At 37.3% G+C, this 15,492-nt stretch overlaps 1 protein-coding gene across 1 annotated transcript; it reads right to left on the bottom strand.

The window, feature by feature from the left end:
- Positions 1-3,915: 3,915 nt before the first annotated feature.
- Positions 3,916-8,219, bottom strand: LOC145059366 (uncharacterized). Its single transcript, XM_079007221.1, has 3 exons — positions 8,066-8,219; positions 7,479-7,608; positions 3,916-4,964 (listed from the first exon to the last, which is right to left on the bottom strand). Exons 1-3 carry the CDS (start codon positions 8,196-8,198, stop codon positions 4,247-4,249), a joined length of 981 nt encoding a protein of 326 aa, XP_078863347.1. The 5' UTR covers positions 8,199-8,219; the 3' UTR covers positions 3,916-4,246.
- Positions 8,220-15,492: the final 7,273 nt, after the last annotated feature.

Below are 15,492 nucleotides of genomic sequence, written 5' to 3' on the forward strand. Positions count from 1 at the left end.
AACCTAAATATGCGTCAGAGAAGGTGGTTGGATGTGGTCAAGGATTATGATTGTGAGATCCTGTACCACCCAGGCAAGGCTAATGTGGTAGCCGATGCGTTGAGCCGCAGGGCGGAGAGCACTCCACTGCAGGATGTGTGTTTGAGATTGACCGTGATAGCTTCGGTATTGGACGCCATTCGTGGGGCACAGGCCGAGGCTGTGCAACCTGAGATGCAGAAGAGGGAACGGGTTGTTGGTTTGGTTTCAGAGTTCGTGACCGATGGTCGGGGTCTTATGACATTTCAGGGGGGTATCTGGGTACCGTTTGTGGGAGGAACGTGTACCACTTTGATGGAGGAGGCTCATCGGTCGAAATTTTCGATCCATCCGGGGGCCACTAAGATGTATTTGGATTTGAGAAAGGAGTATTGGTGGCCCTGTATGAAGAGGGACGTCACATGGTTTGTTGAGAGGTGCTTGACCTGCCGTAGGGTTAAGGCCGAGCACCAGAGGCCGCATGGCAAGTTGCAGCCATTGGAGATTCCCGAGTGGAAGTGGGAACAGATCACTATGGATTTCATCACCAAATTGCCGAGGACTGCCAGAGGAGTTGATGCAATTTGGGTGATTGTGGACAGGTTGACGAAGAGCGCTCACTTCCTTGCCATTAGTGAGAGTTCTTCAGCAGAGAAATTGGCGGAGGTGTATGTGAGGGAAGTGGTATCTCGGCATGGGGTGCCGATCTCGATTGTTTCGGACCATGATGTGCGTTTCACTTCCAGGTTCTGGAAGAAATTTCATGAGGAGTTGGGTACTAGACTGCATTTTAGTACCGCATATCATCCCCAGACAGACGGTCAGAGTGAGCGGACGATTCAGATGCTTGAGGACATGCTCCGAGCATGTGTGTTGGATTTCGGGGGTAGCTGGGATGCGTATTTACCCTTGGCAGAGTTTTCCTACAACAACAGCCATCATTCGAGCATTGGTATGCCACCCTTTGAGCTGTTGTATGGGATGAGGTGTCGGACCCCCATTTGTTGGGGAGAGGTTGGTCAGCGAGTGATGGGCAGTATAGAGATCGTGCTTCAGACGACAGAGCAGATTCAGCAGGTCATACAGAGGCTGTTGACCGCTCAGAGCCGACAGAAGAGTTATGCAGACAGACGCCGGTCCGAGCTTGAGTTCCAGGTCGGCGACTTCGTTCTCCTGAAGGTCTCTCCTTGGAAAGGAGTGATTCGATTCAGGAAGAGGGGCAAGTTGGGGCCCCGGTATATTGGTCCATTTCGTGTGGTTGCGAGGGTAGGCCAGGTAGCTTATCGTTTGGAGTTGCCAGCAGAGTTGGGGCAGATTCACGACACTTTTCATGTGTCGCAGTTGAGGAAGTGTATAGCCGACGAGTCGACAGTGGTTCCATTAGAGGATATTCAGGTGGATGCGAGCCTGAATTATGCCGAGAGGCTAGTGGCCATCAGAGATCAGAAGATCAAGGTTCTGAGGAACAAGGAGGTACCTCTGGTGTTGGTTCAGTGGCAACATCGGAAGGGATCAGAGATGACCTGGGAGCCGGAGCGTGAGATGCGTGAGCATCATCTGGAGCTATTTTCAGAGCGAGACTTCGAGGGCGAAGTCTAGTTCTAGTGGGGGAGAGTTGTAACAGCCCGGATTTCCAGGTATCTTTATGTTTATGTTTTTGGTGTTTTGAGAGGGGACTCGGCGAGTTGGAGCTCAGACTCGCCGAGTAGGATCGCGGTTCTGGTCGCGGGTTCGCGCCTGGACTCGGCGAGTCCAGGGTATGGACTCGGCGAGTCTGCGCTGTTTAATGAAACCCTAATTTCTCGGGTTTGGGACCTATTTAAAGGGCCTTATGGCCGTCATTTGTGCTCACCAGTCCCTTGAGTGAAACCCTAATCGAGTGTGAGCGTTTGGAGCAAAGTAGGAGGCCATTATTGATCTTGGAGGTGTCATCTTGCAAGGGAAAGGGAGGATCAGCTAAGGGGAAAGCAAGGGGAGCCATTTTCTGAGAGTTTGGAGTCCAGAGCATCACTATTGTGGTAATATCTTCGAGCTATCATCTTCTATGTTGATGTTTATTTGATTTAGGGTTTATTGAACCCATTTGTGGCTAGATCTAGAGCCCCCTTGGCCCCTTAAGCGATTTAGACCATAGATCTGGACCCTTGGAGGTCCAAAGTGTCCCTTTGTCCAAGCTTTCTGTGAATCAATGGAGGTTTTGGATTGGAATCCTTATGCCTTGGGTCAAAATGCTATTTATGAGCCATGGGGTGTGTTGTGAACACCAAGATAAGGGCTTTACGTGATGAATCAGTCTAGGAAGGCCAGATCTATGAATTGTTGGAGCAGATCTGACCTTAGAAGCGAGTTTGAGTGATTGCAAGGCATGGACTCGCCGAGTCCGATGAGCAGACTCGGCGAGTAGCTTGAAGATTGCCCTTAGATCGACCAGTGAGTGGTCCAGTCGAGTCATAGGTTGACTCAGTGAGTCAGGACGAGTTAGAGAGGGTGGTCAGGTGGACTGAGTCGAGCTGGGACTCGCCAAGTTGTTCTTGAGACTCGGCGAGTTGAGTCGGGGTGGCCCCGCGATTCTTCCAGGTGGAACTCGTCGAATCAGGGGGAGTACTCGACGTGTCAAAAGGGAATTCCGGAGATGTTGGTGAAAACGTCTAGACTCGCCGAGTCCGGTCAAAGTTGATCGTTGACCGATTGACCGTTAACCAGAGTTGACCAGTGTTGACTTCTTAGGGATAGTCAACCTTAGTGTAAAGAGTGTTAATTAGAGACATATGATGTTATAGGAGGATTATAGCTCGGAGGATCAAGCACGAGGGATTCCAGGATTATGAGTCATCGAGATACGCGAGGTGAGTCTTCTCACTATACTTTACCTTGAGTAGGTAATCAGAGTTATGTGTCAGAGTATGTGTATGTTATGTGTATGCTATGTGTTGTACTGCATGATGTCTATGTGATTTATGCTGTGCATGTTTATAGAGTTGGAACCGGAAGGTTCCCAGAGTTAGAACCTGAGGGTTCACAGAGCTTGGGTGCACGGACCCACAGAGTTATAGCCTCGAGTGGCTAATATATATATATATATATATATATATATATATATATATATATATATATATATATATATATATATATGTCTGTGTGTGTGTGTGTGTGTTTATGTGGTATTTTGGGGAACTCACTAAGCTTTGTGCTTACAGTGTTAGTGTTGTTGTTTCAGGTACTAGCGATGACCGTGGGAAGGCGCTGGCTTGATTTGTACACACGCATGAGATTTTTGATATACATTGATCTTGGGATTTTGTATAATGTGAATTGAGATTTAAACTTGATGTTTTTATGGAAAGTTAATGAGATATGTTTTTATAAATTGTGAAAAATTATTTTGAAATTTACGGTGTTACATATGTGTAATATTCTAATATTATGAAACAATAATTTTAACATATTTTACATGGAAATATTTTAGAACATATAATGTTACAATATATTGCATATTTTATTTTTATGAACAATAAAATATTAGGATACTTCACTAAAAAAAATTTGTCTTATGGTCTCACAAAATTATGTTCGTCTCAATTTCCATAATTACCCTTAGAATTATATATATATATATATATATATATATATATATATATATATATATATATATTTATGTTTAATCAATTGTCCTTTTATATAATTTTATATATTTCAAAAGCTTCCAGCTACTTTTGCCAAACATTCATATTACAAATAAAAGCTACAGCTTCCCGCTACCAGTTACCTGCTGCACGCTACCAGTTATCTGCTACATGCTACCAGCTACCCGCTACCAGCTTCCAGCTAACAGTTACTTTTGCCAAACACGCCCTTAATCACAATGCTCTTGGTGTACGATCATGCATTCCTCTACATGAGTTTCTTAGCCTTGAAATATAAAAGAATCAAAGCAACAAGAGGCTTACTTTATTAGATTAACTAAATCACATCTTACACCTCTAGAGTCTCCACCTCCTTTTAAAACAAAAATTAAAGAAGTTGATTTCAAAATCAATGATGTGCTTTGAATTCTTTATTAGATTAACTAAATCACATCTTACCCGACTCGAATTACCCAAAACCCGAAAAATTTACCGGATCAACACCCATGGTCAAAGAGATAAACAACTTATTTATTTATAATCTTTACACATGTAAGTTTAATAATAGAATATTGTAATACGCATAATCTAAGAACGAAAACAACCTAGCCGTGATGTAGCTCAGGTTCCTCCTCATCGTCCCACAGCCAAAGCAGCATCTCATCTCCATCATCACCTGCACACCCTAACTCCATGTGATCTCCATTAGAGTAAAGCCCCACAGTTTCTGATGAATTCCAGCTCAAGAATACGTCTTCAGTCTCATTCTTTTTGGCATTTTCGACACTCATATCTGCTAAAATCTCTCCTGCTTCTTCCTGATCATGAATGCTCAAAACCCCACATGAATCCACAGCCCCACTTCCTAAAAATCTGCTGATATCCATCATTTCATCATATTGGAAACAAAATTCATTTGGTCCCAGATTTTGATTTTCTCTCTCTTCTTGAAAACTCCACTCAATGCCACGAACTCTATCCTCTGTAACATTTTTCGTCGTAGGAACGGAATAGCTGCTAATTTCATGATAGTCAGTTTTATCTTTATTTACTGTTTGTTGGGCTAATTTATTGCTGGTAGGTTTTATTGGTGACTTGATGTTACTAGCCACCCTATTCTTGTTATACTTTTTGGCGACACAACGGCTTACACGACCAATTTTTTGATTTGCTTCAACAACGTCCGTTATGTTGTTCGATTTAAATGCCGAGTCGTTTTTACCTCTGAAAAATCTGTACACTTTGCGGCTTAAATGAGAGTTCCAGTAGTTCTTGATCTCGTTATCGGTTCGTCCTGGTAAATGGCTTGCTATGACTGACCATCTAAAAAAAGATTAAGATATAAAAATTATATGCATAGAATGATAGAAACCTGCAAATTATCTCGTCACAAATTTCCATCATAGAATTTGTGCTAAAGAAAAAGTGAAAAACATATGTTCATGACTTCTTACGATAGAATGAACATGCAATAAAAGATATATATCGCTATAGTTACCATAAAATTTGCTTTTGAAAAGCCCACTTGAATGGTTTATTGAAAATTATTTTTCAGAATAGATTTTATTTATATATTTTATCATATTTTTCAACTATTAATTAGTACTTTCAAATAAGTAATAATTAAAGATATAATAACAGAATTTTTATATTTTTGTTTCAAAACATCCAATTAGTTAATGAACTCTAAATTTGTTATTGTGAAATTTTAATAAGTAATCAGTCTTTATGAACCGAAATTGTATATATGTTTGGAGTTTTAAAAAATCATTTCTGAACTTTAAATTTAATGATTTAAAGAAAAATAATGACAACCTAGAAGCAGTCACTTCATCACTCTTCATAATTTTAAGTGTCCGAAGATACCAAAATGAATTTATTAAATTGGTCCATCTAATGTTTCTTTTTTTTTTTTTTTAATGTTTAGTAAAGTAAATTTCATTTGTAAGATACAAATCCGACAAAGCTGCCCCTCCTTGCAACTAACCTGCTGTTGCAAATTAAACAACTAGCTAGTTGTGGTGACGTCTATTCATGTCGAAAAGATCGTGTTCAATCTTAGTAGTTCTTAGTTGGGCTTGACTTGTATCTTACACCTTATGGCTTAATTATGGTCCATGTACTGTTCCCGTGATTTAAAAATCCCCACGACACCAAATCTGTCAAGGACACGGTACTTTGCTACCTACGAGTCTAATTAAGACTTAGCACCACCCATATGACTTTTAGCGACTTAATTTTTAAAGCCGACCGGCAAATATGGACATAATTTATTGTGACGTTTATTTAGTAATTACAATGAATGGTTTAATAGTAAGTTACAATGCTGTATGGAATGTCAACTTAAACTTATTATAGTTCAAGGAATTCATTTAACACGTCATTATTTTACTCTAATTTCAATTAAATTTTTTATATGATGCATTAAACTTTTAATCTGAAAAGTATCATTCCTTATTTTAATAAATAAATAGTTTTAATCTCCTTTTATCAAGTATCATTATAATACAACTCGTTCATTAATATTATGTCATATGTCATGTAGATATAATAGACAACAACTCATTTCAAAATTTAATTTTACATTTACTAATTATATGTTAAACGTGAAGTTATAATAACTTTAAAATTTTGATATATCTTTTAATTAATAACTTATTTACAATGATTTATTTAAAATAATTGATTAATAATTATAAAATTTTATTATAAAAATTTAATTAATTTTATAACCCGTGGTTCAACGGGTTATAAACTAGTTTTTAATAATTCAAAGGTTTTTTATTTTCTATTAAAAATTTTAATTGTCTTTGAATTTGTATCTATTAACATAACATCCTAAATGTCAAGGCATAATATTCCAATCAACTTTCTCATTAAATTATATGTTATGGATACTGTAATATACAGTGAATCAACCCAAATAGAATGAAATGCCAAGTTAGCATATAATCAATTTGAAGTCGAATGAATATGAAATACAATAATGTACTTGCATTCTTTATTATTTTACATAAATAAGAGTCCATTTAACTTTCTAGATTTGAGTTAATATTGCATAGTAAATTTTAAACGACCAAGATGTAATTGATCAAATTCATAAGCTAGTATATTAAATTAAACAATTTATATTGAAAAGTGGAATGAAGAAATTTGTCATCATAATTTTAATGTTAGAAATATTTGTAGGATAGGAATTTAATTTCTCAAGTACGTAGAATGCAAACCAGCAAAATAATCATAGGTTCATAATTCTCCGTTAATAAATTCTCTTAATTGAGGAAGTTATTGTTTCCGCGTTATTTAAACTCCTTCCGAAGGTTTTGATATTACTGGCCTTTATTACGTGGTGGCTGTGGTGGGAATAATTTTACTACAACACGTATCATAACATTATACATTTTTTATATATTCATAAACCTAAAATTATATAAAATTTTGAGAGCCCCAAATTTATTTTAAATAACTATACTACTGGATAGATTGATCACTAAGCACTATATTTATGTGAGCACTTATACACTTCAAAATGCGACAAAAGTTTAAAATTTCGGTAGACCTTCTTCACACTTCTAGTGCGAGCATCTAACTATACACACTTTAGTGTATGTTTAAATGGTACTATATTCTCATGAATTGTGGAGAAGCAAGGCTACAATTCCACTATATGTTGCAATTTTTTTGCAATGCATGTTAAGCTGATTGAAACTTTTTTTTTTTAACTTAATCTAAGTATTTGGACTTCGAATCATATGTTTATATATTATCTTATGTCTAGTACTTAGAATCGATGATCAGTTGATGTACTTCTTTAAGATTAAGAGATACCATGCATACCTGTTTCCTAAGGATCCATGCAACTTGACGATCACTTCTTCTTCTTCTGCAGTGATATTGCCTCTCTTCAAGTCCCCTCGTAGATAATTGATCCATCTTAGTCTGCAACTCTTTCCACACCTTGACAACCCTGACAAAAATTTGAGTAGTTAACGTAACAACTAGATTAATGCTTTCAAAACATGAAAAAAGTATATACTTTTTGGTGTCGATCTGAATATATAACATCGTAATTTGGCCCAATTTCCATCAAAAATTACATATGTTATACTAAGTAATAAATTATGCATTTATTCCAGTGGATTTAACCTAGTGAAGAAGTTTTTTAGGATTTTTGTTCTATTTGACATGTTAATTACATTTTTTTTTTTTGCCAAATACAACATTATATATGAAAACCATCATTAAATGCACACTTTGAGCAAAAAAACAGAAAAGGAAGGAGGTACTGATGAATGCTTAGAAGCCAAAGGTCGTTGAGAAAAAGATAAACATAAGCATACAATGTTCTCTTTTTCAAGACTATATTTCTAAATGCGAAGAGAATCATGGTACATCACACTTGGCCATAATTTTAATCAAGATACCTGCATTTTTGGGTAATGACCTCCAAGAACCTTCACCATTGAGTTGAATGTATTTGATCAATGTTTCATCTTCTTCGGATGTCCACCTCCCTCTCTTTATCCCTTCCTTTTCACAACAAGGTGTTCTTCCCATTTACACAATGGGGTTTGTGGATGCGTTTGAGGATGTAATTGAAAACTAAATAGGGGTGGATGAAACTGGGGAAGATGGTAATGCAAGGGACTGCCATAATTAAAACCACATTCTTTATTGACAAGGTTACACAATTGGTCCTTGTAGTTTACAATAGAGACCGACAATGGTACCTGTGGGAATTTTGTTACGCTGGTAGTCCCTAGTATTTCATAATTTTGCACCGTAAGTCCTTATGGTTCAATCTATTAAAATTCACTAATTCCATTAGAGCGGTTTAGGATTCATACTCTCCTGAATCTGCGATTGCCATTGCTTCTGTAGCATTTTTACATTATGAATCCATTGACATGTTCATAGCTGACTTGTATCTTTTAATTTCCTCATTATTGTTGGGTTAATTGGTTTGAAGTCACGTGATGTATGGCTGGAGTTAGCAGTTATTTTAGTTTGTTTTATTTATAGAGTATTTTAGGTTGCTTTAGAGTTTAGAGTTTGAATAAAAAAGGAGTGGGCAGAAGGTTTGATGAATTCTTAAGCTTATGGAGAATTAAAAGTACGCTAGAAGAAGTCTTTCCATTTACTTGTTTTTTAGGATATTTTGTAACACTCATAGATTCGGGTCATTCAATTTGAATATTATAAACGTTAAAATTGACATTTTGATAGAAAATTATTTAGCATAAATAATCTTAACCAAAGTTATACTATATGTAACAAGAATTTCATGCATACGAAGAACACCTAAATCTGACTTCGTGAGAGGATGTTATGATTTTTCTAATATTTCAGTGTAGTAGCGTGCGGCTCAGAAACCGAAATCAAGATCGGTCGATTTTTAGGAAAAACAGTATAAACGAGAGTTGAAGATCTCATCTAACGTCCCAAAAATTACTATGTACAAATTTCATTTTAAAAGCCAAAAGAAACATCATTCATTCATTTCAAAACCCATCAAAACGTGAAAATGTATAAAATAGGTATCAGAGCACAAATCATGTCAAAAAATACAGAATGCTGGTAGATGCGATGCGATCATGTCGGACCCTTCCCTTTCAAACTGGAAGTACCTAAAACCATAAACATAAAACTATAAGCACAAAGCTTAATGAGCTTCCCAAAGTACCCTATATCATATATACATAATAGTCAAAACATAATTGAGTCTATTTCACCCCCTTCGGTCTCTCTCAACCGGTACTAGGTCTATTTCACCCCTTTCGGTCTCTTTCAACCGGTATCGAGTCTATTTCACCCCCTACAACTAAACATACAATTACATTAGCAAGAGTCACAAAGACAACAAGCATATGCAGACATAACAGTATATGTCACAAAGACAACTATCATCCTACAAACATAATCTAGTGGGCTGGCATTGGTGCCTTTGACTCACAAGTATATTGAAGGAATTCACCTTACAACTGATGATCAACTGTAACTACTACGACTGTTGTGAACATGCATGTTACCAACCACCTATACAACCATGTAAAGCACACCCTTAGCTTTTCTTCCAAGACTAGGGGTTTGACCAGAAGTCAACGCAACTCAAAAGGTCAAACTCAATGGTCAAAGTTGACCCTCCATGTCGTGGCCTTCAAATAACAAGACAATCGTGTTTTACGTAGTCTCCATGTCGTGTCAACCTGGACCACATCGTAGGCATTGGGTTCAAAATGTCTTAATGGATTAGGTCGAATCCTCCATTACCAAAGGTTCCAAGGTCCAGATCTGATCATGTCTAATGTCCAAATGGATAAAGTTTCCACCTTTATCCTTTGAGACCCACCAAGAGGTCTAGATCTCAAGTCTAAAGTCCAAAAAGGATAGAAATGGAAAGAACTCAACCATTAAGCACTTAATATCAAAGTCCTTAGTTCAACCTTTCCAAAATGATTCTAGGACTCGTGATGGTCTATAAAAATCCAAACGTTATGGAGATGCATGACCCGTGCATGTCCTTCGTCAAACTAGGTCAAAAAGGAACAAAATAACCCTAAATCCATGCATGATTCCTATCTTACTACAGAAGTCCAGATCCATGAGATATGACATTCAAGGGACATAGAGAAACCATAAAGTTTCAATCTTTATCTATTAATGTTACTCAAACCACTTTAAAAAGGACCAATCATGCTCCAAAACCTAGATCTATGAAGAAGATCACAAAAAGGTTGAAGCTTGAGGACTTACAAGGAGTCTAGAAGATGCACACCAAAAGAGGAAAGGATCACTTGCGGAACCAAGCAGTAAGTCATCTTCTTATTCCTTCAAAACCACCACAAGATCACTAAAATGAGCACAGGAGCACTAAGGAGGATTAAGGTTAGGGTTTCTGGGTTTGAGAGTGATGGAGGCTGAAGATGGGCAACCTAAGCCTCCTCACTTTCCTTTAAATACCCAAAAATTAGGGTTATCATAACACATGGTCGCCCCGTTGTGGTCGATAGATGCCACATCATGGTGATCATTAAATGATCTGCGAATCTTGCACCATTGCCATGTCGCGGGATGCCTTCACAACAATGTGGTCACTTCCAAAGTTCAAATGCAAATTAGAATTACATACCTCCAAGAATTCGGATGTTACAACTCTCCCCCACTTGAAACAAACTTCATCCTCGAAGTCCTCTACTACAATGAATTATAGGTAATGCTCTCGCATCTCATCCTCGGGCTCCCATGTCCACTCTGAACCCTTGTGGTGCTTCCATTGCACCTTCACCAGGCTCACAACCTTGTTGTGTAACATCCCAAAATTTACGACCAAAAATTTCATTCTTAATTTAAAAATTATAAAACTATTTGTCTGAAAACATCTATAGTATCAACTCATATCAAAACCAATGTATCAATAGCCAAAACATGTCACGATAAAAATAGCATCAGAGTATAACTCCCAAGAATCTCAAGTGCGGAAATCATGGTGAGATACGCTGCAATCATGCTGACTCCTTTCCTTTCGAAGAAGAAGTACCTAAAACCAAAACTAAAAACCGTAAGCACAAAGCTTAGTGAGTTCCCCAATCATACCACATACCATACAATAACATATTATCTAGCATATCCAGGTGCTAGCATACCCCTTCGGTCTCTTTCAATCGGTAAACGCCAAGCATATCAGGGTGCTGGCCTACCCCTTCGGTTTCTTTCAACCTGTAACTGCCTAGCATATCTGGGTGCTGGCCTACCCCTTCGATCTCTTTCTTTCACACCCCCAAACAGGAATGGTGGAAACGTTCGGGGGCGGGGGAAGTCATGTACAGTATCACAACAATTGTATAATAGGAATCAAAGCAAACATAACCATTACATTGATAAGGTAGATTATTTACATCTGTTCAATAAATTGTTTGTATGACATCAAATATATATATATATATATATATATATATATATATATATATATATATATATATAACAAAAGTATAAAAGATGTGACTCTGGAAGCTCCGTCTTCTCAAAATCATGTAGGTGTACCTGTCTTATCGGTTCCCCGAGAATACAAGTGATTTTGAAAGTGAATCAACATTTAAGTTGGTGCGTTCATAAGTATGTTTTAGTGCTGGAAAACTTGTCTTTGTACTTTGAAAATACTTAGTGTGTTTCTCAAGAAAATCCAATATTTTCTATAGTGAAAGTAGTGTAATCATGTATGTTTCTTGTATTTGTATACGGTATTAGTGTACTCTGTCTTAGAAAAACAGTGTATTGTATCTGTATTTGTATGAAAAGCCCTTGTATGTATGCCTGGATGCCACCGGTTGTAGTGTAAATAGTGTACTATAGTCTTATTAATTTAAATAAAACCATTGAAGTAGAGTTAATCCCGTAAACATACTTGTTAGTTATACTGTTGTGAGTTTCATATAACCATGCTAATATTACCTAGTGACCTCTAAGACGTTCTTCAGGCACCCAATAATTATGACATTGTCACCTCAGGTCTGCCAACCTAGCTGTTGCAAGCAGCTCTGGTGTGGGATTGTCAGTCTTGTATAGATCTATACACAAATATCTTATACTTTATAGGATTTAGTTTTGTACCCTAAAGGATAATAGTGAAGTAGTGCCTGACAACCCTGTATCAACTAGTTTACGTGTAGTGTTGTAGTGTTCTCTTGTATTAGAAAATGTTAAGTATTGTCTCGTATTAAAGTATCTTGTAGTGTAAAATAATTATACTTAAATAATTATTTTATTATAGTGTATATGTATCAATGTACTAGAGTAGTGATTCCCAAACAATACCTATTATAGTTTGATTGTGCGTTCTTGTTTCGTGTATCGTGCTTAGTAAATATTGTAACGAATCCCAACTATGTAACATCCTGTTTCAGATCGTCCGTGATCAGGGTTCGTGGGCTGCAAATCGAGCATGAGAAGGTCTCGGGGTTGTGACGAGTTGCTAGAAGCATATGAAATCTCGTCACCTTTCTGTGGGTTCGAGGTTCATGGGAATCGAGGTTATACTGAGGAAGCGATGGAAGTTTGAAGTTGTGGCAGGATAAGTCCCTTATTTGAGAAAGGTGGCAGCCGAGTACGATGGGCGTACATATGTGTATGCTTAGCGTACTAATGTACGTGATTTTTAAGTGGAGCCACCTAGTATGCTGGGCGTACTAGGCACATAGTGGGAACCCTAACTTTGGATGTGTCGCTATATAAAGAATGAGATGGCCTCATTCCTGGGCACGATCCTCAATCAATAAACCCTCTAAAACCCTAATCCTTCGTTCATGGAGATTGTGAGTGAATTTGAGAGCCTTGAGTGATTTTGGTGTGTTCTTGGAGTAAAGAAGGAGCTTTGGAGAAGAAGGAGTGAGAAGTCTATGCCTTGGATCTGAGCATATCTGAGTTGGAAGCTTCATATAGAGGTATAAAGCTTCAATCTTTCTCACTCTTTTGTTCTGAGCATCAAATTAGATTATTTTAGGGTTTTTGTCCCAAAAGGTGAAGACTTTATGAGAGAGTGAGCTCCAGAGACTATGATCAACCCCCCTTTTGAGTGTGATTAGTAGTGTATTGTCATAAAAATCCAATCTTGGTCGTTGGAATCAAGCCATGCATGAGTTATGAGCTTTTTGAGATAAGGAAGTGGGTGTTTTGGGTGTTTGTGACCTTTCCAGCCATGCAAAGGCTTAAAGTCACTGACTTTATAGAGTAAGAGCCATTAGGGAGTCCAGATCTGGGATTTGAGGTAATGTCTTAACTGATTAAGACCAAGTGAGTAGAAAGAGTGAATCTGGGGAGTACGCTGAGCGTAATTCTTGTACGCTCCGCGTACTGCCCCAGTGTCCCCGATGGCCAATCTAGATTGTGAGTACGCTGTGTGTACCAAGGGAGGTATGCCCCGCATAACATCACTATGGACTTTTGGGCTAAGTCTCATGTTGGGCCTTGAGTGTTGGGCCTGGAGTTTGGGCTTGTTGCAATAGAGTATTGGACCAGAGGAATATATATATATATATATATATATATATATATATATATATATATATATATATATATATATGTATGTATATGTGTGTGTGTGTATATATATGTATATATATATATATATATATATATATATATATATATATATATATATTCGTGCTTTGGTCCCTTGAGTTGGGCTTGCCATTTAGTTTTGAGAGTGGGCCTCGGGTGAGCCCATTTATTATTTAGGCCTTGGTGGGCCCAATGGGTTTTAGGTTATTGATGGGCTGGTTAGTGGTCTACCCTTAGAACTAATGAGTGAGAGTTTGGACTTAGTTCCTAATTGGCTTAATTGTAGGGTTTGGCTCGGATTTAGAGGCCGGCGCGCAACAATAGTGTTTTTAGGGGTTGTTCTTCATCCGAGGTGAGTCTTCTCACTATACTTTACCATGAGTGGTATTTTTGTGTGACTGAGATGTCCTATGTGTTTACATTGTGTATTGTGATATCCTGCATTATTTCTTTGTGATTTATGTTGTGTATTATTCAGAGCTTACAGAGTTAATTAGGACCGGAGGGTCCATCAGAGTTGTGGGACCGAAGGGTCCCACTAAGACACATTGACTGGAGGGTCTTACTGTGTTATAGCCTCGAGTGGCTACATAGCTGTGTGTGGTATTTTGGGGAACTCACTAAGCTTCGTGCTTACCGTGTTATGTGTTATGTGTTTCAGGTTTTTCTCAAGATCATGGGAAGGCACCGGCTCGATTGTACACACTAGATAAAGAGTTATGTTTTGAGGATCCTGGATTATTAATCAAACAATTATGGAGATGCGTTTTGTAAACTGAATAAATGAGAATTTGTAAAATGCATTATGAGAATTATATGATTTTAAAATGAAAAATTTTTGTTTGGAAATTTACGGTGTTACAAACTATATTGACTATAGTTTAAATGTATGTTTCGTAGTGAAATAGTAACATCTACAATTTAATTGTATAAGTAATTACCCTTATGCTCGACATATTACAAAAGGGTTAAGGTATATAAAATATTTATAGGAAGTGTAGCGCAGGCTAGTTTTGAAACAATTGCAAAGGTTTTTAAAATATTTAAAAATATTTGTATAAACACAATAATCCTTGTGTTTTACTTTTATTACCCCCTAAAAATATTAAAAACATTAAAAATGTAGGGGTATGAACTCACCTTGAATGTGCGTTGGCGTCGAAATTTAACGAGTTGTAAAAATGGTCCACGGGTAAGCATACGCGCTAATAACGTTACCCTAAAAATAATTGTGTTCGTCGTCGTATTTAAATTAATAATAAGTTAATTTAAATGGTGTGTTGAATAATTAATTAAGTAAATAATACTTACAAAATTAATTTGAAATGTTTGGAAATGTTCAAGGGGTGATTTCGGTGGGGAATAAGGGTGAATTCGGTGTGTTCTTGTGCTCTTGAGGAGATGCTTGAAGCTTTGAAGGATATTATGAAGATTTGAAAATGGGATGAATGTTCTTGAGGAATTCGTTTGAAGATTTGAAGATTCTGGGAAAAATTCTTATGACTTTTGAGAGAAAATTTGGTAAGAGTTCAGTGGCAAAAGTGAGGAATGAGTTGGGAAACCGGTTAAACATATGTGTGTGTGTGTGTATATATATATATATATATATATATATATATATATATATATATATATATATATAATAGGGATGGGAATTCGGTCATAGTGGATTGGGCCTTGGAGAATTCGGTCCTTAATGGGCCATTTCTTTGTGTGTTCGGTCATACCAAGACCGATAACACCTCTTGTTTGCTTTAAATGGCTGAACACTCCATTTAGATTAGATTCTCATAACCGA

The sequence above is a fragment of the Lactuca serriola genome, chromosome 6 (assembly GCF_051521515.1).
Source record: "Lactuca serriola cultivar US96UC23 chromosome 6, Lser_US96UC23_V15, whole genome shotgun sequence".
Lineage (NCBI taxonomy): Eukaryota > Viridiplantae > Streptophyta > Magnoliopsida > Asterales > Asteraceae > Lactuca > Lactuca serriola.